The sequence below is a fragment of the Tigriopus californicus genome, chromosome 12 (assembly GCF_007210705.1).
Source record: "Tigriopus californicus strain San Diego chromosome 12, Tcal_SD_v2.1, whole genome shotgun sequence".
Classification (NCBI taxonomy): domain Eukaryota; kingdom Metazoa; phylum Arthropoda; class Copepoda; order Harpacticoida; family Harpacticidae; genus Tigriopus; species Tigriopus californicus.
Window position 1 is genome coordinate 5,116,718 of NC_081451.1, and position 6,492 is coordinate 5,123,209.

The 6,492-nt window shown below is 41.7% G+C and overlaps 1 protein-coding gene across 1 annotated transcript in view; it reads left to right on the plus strand.

Annotated features, from left to right (window-relative positions):
- Positions 1 to 2,461: 2,461 nt before the first annotated feature.
- Positions 2,462 to 6,492, plus strand: part of LOC131891230 (cohesin subunit SA-1-like) — a gene marked incomplete in the record, with an annotated part of 11,503 nt that continues 7,472 nt past the window's right edge. The window contains 3 exon segments of the mRNA XM_059240747.1: positions 2,462 to 2,656; positions 4,719 to 5,513; positions 5,627 to 6,100. Of these exon segments, the coding sequence (XP_059096730.1) occupies positions 2,477 to 2,656; positions 4,719 to 5,513; positions 5,627 to 6,100 (1,449 nt within the window).

Here is a 6,492-nt window from a genome sequence, read left to right on the forward strand (position 1 = left end):
CTCATCCATCCACACAAAATCTTGTTTTCCATGTCATGACTCAATTCCGGCAGAATTTTCTTGCTCCTGGCCAAACATTTGGTTCTGGTGACCTCAGACAGGCGCTGACAATATTTCTTCTTGTACAGAGACATCCGTAGGTCTCTTTGGATCAATCTCCACTTTTCTTGTTTGAATTTTCACAGGCTTTTCTAATTGCTACATGGAAAATCTCCCGTACTATTAAAATAAAAGGTTATAATTTGTCTACTTATTATCATTCAAGCTTTATATGATATTTGGTCCACCAACAAATTTGAGTTGGCAGACCCAGCTAGTCTTTGAATGTAGGATTGATCTGCAACGCTATCTAAAAAAGTCTGACTCTAAAGATGCTACTGGATCAATGAGGCCTACATATTCTCTACAAATTTAGAGGGCAGCAAATTAAACAATGACAGAACCAGAGAAAGAAGAGATGTGGACTTCATTGTTGGAACCAGCCTGGATTCTCAAGGGCTTGAAGGTGCTCTCAATACGCAAATTAAGCCTCTATGGTCACTGGAATAGACCCTAAATCCTGGGTTGGGACAAAGCTCATGGATGCTTTTGAAAAGGTACAGTATCAGTATCAGTCTGCTGGCGCCTTGAATATTATTGGAGAACCGTTGTCCATTTATTCACGATTATAAAAGTTGGAAAATTGGTCAGGTTTTTGTTTCCAAACAATTGGTTTATGATATATAGTCAAAATGAATTTCAAAAACCTTTCAAAAAGCATTTTTTCTTTATTAAAAGTGAATCATTAGGTGGCTTATGGTATAGTTCAGAGAACAGGGCAAAACATGCCGTCATGTAGTAATTGGTTTCAGCCAATGTATGACTGCACAGATTGAAATTGGCAAAATAAAGGGCCTTTTTGGAAAGTGAAACATTCTCATCATGATAGTGCCCATTGGTGTTTTTTTCAAATTTCATTGCTCAGTTTTCCCTATGTTCATGATACTAATCATCTTGTTTACCGTGCATAACATAAATATTGCATGAAAGACCCATTGGGAAATGATACAATCACTTGCAAGTTCATCTGATTAGAAATCTAAATCAAAATATTTGTCAAACCAGTTTGATCGGGTAGTTTCACGTGTAGACGGCTCAGAGATGAACTGTTTGTCAAATACCAAACATTTCCAAAATTGGTAGGCAAACTTTGTGACAGAATGTTTCTCGAGTAGACGCACCATAAGCACTTCAGGTAGCTGCCTTCATTTTTATTGGCAGGAAATTTGAATGGTCTAGGGACAGCACTCATTTCAGTTTTGTCCGAATTTAGGTGGGACAGGGTGTAAATTGGTAGTCCTTGTTGCAACCTCCGGTGATTGTTTGTTTGATCCCATCAGTAGTTTTTTCCCCTTCTTGGGTTTCTTTTCAATGCTTGGACCTCTACAAATGTAAAAGAAACAAGTGCTCAAGTGCCGGATTTACTTTTCGTGTATTCCTAAAAAAAATGAATCATGAAGCAAATAAAGGCATTGAACAAAGACAAACAGGAAATAATATGGCGAGTTTCCATTCTATTGACAACTATTGACGTATTTCCTCTTACATTAAGTACAATTTAGCTCAAACTTAATCAATGTTCTTTCTTGTCTTGATGGTTAAGATCAGCAGGTCCAAACTAGACAAAATATCAAGATATAGTTTTCAGTATTCCTATGTTAGAGGTCCATGCACTCTGAGACAGAGTAAGCGTCTCATCCTTCTCGCGCTTGATTTTTTATTCACATTGAAAAGCAATCAAGGAATGGCTGTTTCTCACAATGATGATGCCTCAACACTTTAGCCACAAACATTGTCAACCCGTCACGTATCCACTATCAATTAACCCTTCACCTTAATATCCCTTCTGAACATACTTTTCCTTATTCGTCCGATGATGATCATATTACACATAACAAGTACTCGGTATTTGGGACCCTTGTCCTCCTGGATATCATTCTCTCCCCCCACCTATCCTGGTTTTGAACCAAATTCTCGAATAGTTTCCAAATCCTCAAAAACCGACAGAGCGTGTGACGGTACTGAAAGATTCCAGGTTCACGAAACCTTAACTTGGGAGATTTTCCATGGATGGGTCAGAGAGGACGCTTGAGCCTAGACCAGAGAGGCGCGTAAGAGGCGCCTAAAGCCGAGGTTCAGGGTTATTTTCTTTTCCTTATTTCGCCAAAAAGGAAGGCAAATATCTTGCATTACAACTCAGTCTATTTTAGAGTTTAATTTTTTTACTTAAAACTACTATATTAAGAGACTCTGCTGGTGCATGAGTTTCTTACCTTTATGAACAGAAACAGATCTGGCTGTAATATGAACTGAAGGTTGACCCTGTTTTTTCTCTGTGTGTTTTTCTTGGCTCTGCCCAAGACCAAGTTCCCCTAAAATCTTGCAATCGTCAAGTTGTCAGGAGATTGATTGAAGCCCAAATCCGCCTTGGCTCAGAATGGAGACCGACGATTTCTCTTCTTTCCATCAAAGTGGCGGGGCCAGTGGGAGTGGTGGGGGCGGGAGTGGGGCGGGCGAGGAGTCCTACGACCCCATGGCCTACTATCGCCAACAACAACAGGAGATGCTGCGTCAAGCCACGCAACATGTTCAAGCCTCACAAGAAGAGATCCAACAGGTCCGTCCGAATTTGCCATTGAGATCAGAAGGATTGAATCACATTGCCATTAGTAATGGTAGCAGGAAAATGGACACATCCCAAACAGATATGGATTGGCCAAGAACCATTGGTCGGGAAACGTTATTAGTTGGCGGTGCTACTTTTTTAAATCTTAACCTGACCTAACCTAACACGATATTGATAACCTTTAAAGTCTCTCTCTAAAGCTTTTAACATTTGGCCACAAATTAAAAAATGAGCATCGGTGGAGAATAACGTTGTCTTGTAACGAGTCTTTGGAATGTTGGTTCCATCAGTGTCAGTTGTTTGCGAAATTAAACTCGATGCTCACTATGCAACTATAACTCTACTCAAAGTGAATAACTTGCCCTTTGATGGTAATCGTTCATTTGGTGTAAGAAGAATTATGGGTAAAGCTTTTCTTGAACGAACCAAAGCGACTATTGTGCAAGCAATCGAGGACATCTTTAAATATGGATGTGGAGCAAACGGAAATGCGATCCATGTGGGTAGGCATTCGGCTCATCACTGAGGTTACAATCGTTGATTAAGTCTCAATTTCGAAATTGGATTTCATTCGTTTATAACTACCAAGGCCAGCTAATTTCATTGACCAACATATAAATTAGTTCAGAGGCTGAGCTATTTTCAAGGTAACTTCGCTTAATTCAACTGAAGCTAAACTTGCCTGATTTTAATCTAGCACAATTATTTACTTCTCACAATTGAGCTTGGATTTAATCCTTCAAAATTTAAAGCTTTGGTCAGATGATGTTGAAGAACCTTAGTTTTTTTTTAACACCCATGTGGTGTTATTCTGAATTAGCTTGAGTTTCCGTCACCACCATGTTGGTAGACGTCCTCGGTTGCTTGATCAATTGTCGCCCAGGTCCGTTCAAGTAAAGCTTTACCGACCGAATTATGTAGAGGGCACAAATTGATTTAATCACTTGATTGAGCTACAAATTGAAAGACATACAGTTGTAGCGACCTGAGCCCACCTTTTTAAAGCTCAAGAGTGAATAATCTTCGATGGAGAAACGATCCAGCTTATGTAGTATAGTCCGACCATTGCTCGATCTAAGTAAGATTCACTCCTTGGTTTTAAAGAATTGGGCTTCGGAAACAAAGTTGATTTGATTGCGGAAGGCAAATTCGCGATCCTAGCATTCCCGTTCATTTTCTGGTGTTTTATGAATTTTACAAAATAGCTTGCCAAAGTCTAAATGTGAAATTCTCCGAGTATAAAGGCGCACTCAAACCGAGGAAAGTACTTCCAGAACATGTTTTGGCCCACAACATTGATGAAGAGGCACAACCCAATCGGGAATGTTCTTTGGCTGAGAAGTAGACTTGGTCAGAGGGAGAAGACAATATTGAAATAGTGATTACTTGATTGGCTAAAGACGATCAAAATGAGCAAATTACTTCAAGGGCACTCACTCACTATTCAAGCCCATGTGAGCATGTCCAGTTCAAACAGTGAAGACAGCAAATGCAGTTTTAGTGAGTGATACCAGAAGAGATCACAAGGTTTTCATTTTATTGAAAGAAATTACGGTCTTGCTTTCTCTTTAGTTTATTAAAATGATGAATGGTTTGACTTTCTACATTTTGGTAGGTCCATAACAACCTACTTGTGGGGATGACCTGTGTGTGCTACTTAACTACTTCATGTTTCCCTATATTTCAAGTTAACTCTAACTGCAAAGGGGTAATTTATTCTTATTGCCCTTTGAGGGGTTGCCAAGGACCAAAAAGGCTGAAATGACAGGAGGATTAATTCGATTTCAATGATCCCGGACACTTGAGCCCTATCCCGATGTAGTTGAAGTATATAAATCTTCAGGGGTTAGCTGATACACGGAAGGTAGATTTTTCTGTTAACAGGCCTTAGGCCTTAAATGTATAATTTTTTTTAACCCACATACGAGTTTGATCTAAAGTCCATGAAACTAATACGGTGGGTGATTTGTCCGTTGGTATTATTATTAGACTCCTCCTCAGACAATTGAATTTTGCCAAGCCATTCTTTTTTTTAATTTCAATGTGATTACAGGCCCAACAATATGCTCAACAACAAGAGATGCGCATGGACACCTCTGAAACCGCTCCGGACACTCCAGAGCCTGGTGGTGGACGCCGGCGATCGCGTGCAGCTGCTAATCAGGCCAAGCAAGCACTCTCCATGTACAATGACAACGACCAGGCCGATGTGGATGGCTATGACCGGCCGGCTATTGCGCCCATGCGTGTGTCTGAACTGGGAGGCGGAGGAGGATTTTCGGGCCTGCGTGCGCGAGGACGCGGGAGAGGACGCGGACGTCCCCCAGGCGCCAGCACCAGCGTCATGGCAACGCGCCGCAACAAGGTGGTCGTGCCAGGCTATGGTGATGAGCCGACGCGACGCAAGCCGGGACGACCCCGCGTCCTGGTGACCTCAGAGATCTTGCCGGAAGACGAGTCCAGTCTGTATTTCATCATTCGCAATGGCAAGGCCTCCCTCCAACAAGTGGTGGACGACTGGATTGATAGCTACAAGGCGGACAAGAACTCGGCCTTGCTGAGTCTGATGCAGTTCTTCATTAGCGCCAGTGGGTGCAAAGGGCGAATCACGGCCGACATGCAGGCCACTATGGAGCATGCGGATATCATTCGCACCATGACCGAGGAGTTCGAAGAGGAGTCCGGCGAGTATCCTCTGGTGACCACTGGACAGTTCTGGAAGAAGTTCCGCCAAAACTTTTGCGAATTCATCCAGATACTGGTGAAGCAGTGCCAATACTCGATCATCTACGACCAGAATCTCATGGACAACGTCATTTCGCTTCTCACACAGCTCTCTGATTCTCAAGTAAGACATATGTAGTTCCATTAGAAATCGATCCTTCAAAAGATGGATCATTCAGTTCCTCTCTCGAGACTGTCCATTTGAACAAACATAAACCAGGTTCCACGTACTCGCAGGTTCGAGCCTTCCGACACACGGCCACGTTGGCCGCCATGAAGCTGATGACGGCCCTTGTGGACGTGGCCTTGACCGTGTCCATCAACCTGGAGAACACTCAACGCCAATACGACTCTGAGCAGCAGAACAACCGCTCTTCCGAGCGCCTGGAATCCCTCATGACTCGGCGCAAAGAGTTGGAGGAAAACACCGACGAGATCAAGAACATGCTCACGTACATGTTCAAGTCGGTGTTTGTGCATCGCTATCGAGACATCTTGCCCGAGATCCGCTCGATTTGTATGTACGAGATCGGGCAATGGATGAAGAAGTACCACACGCACTTTCTGGACGATTTCTACTTGAAGTACATCGGATGGACCATCCATGACAAGGTCGGGGATGTGAGGCTCAAATGTCTCCAGACCTTGCAGCCCCTCTACGCCAGTGAGGACCTCAAGGGCAAGCTCGAGCTTTTCACGAGCAAATTCAAGGTAGGTTCAAGGGTTTTGTTTTGGAAAATGCAACTATGATAAACGCCTGTTTTTTAGTTGATTCTTTGGTGTGATTTTGATTCTTTTTTATTTTTTATATGATAATCTGTATTGGGACGGATTCGTCATTGGACTAGTAGTGAATTTTTACACATGATGTACATGATGAATGGCTTCTCAATTGAAGTTGTTGGCGGTAGGCTTAAGTGGTAACTTTTTGAACTGGAATCTTTACATTTTTCCGAAAACATGTGAAACTTGGAAACACTGTCGATTTTAAACGGCGATTGATTTATCATCGAATTATGAATAATATATTAATATATAATATATTAATATATAATATATAATATATTAATATATAATATATTAATATATAATATATTAATATA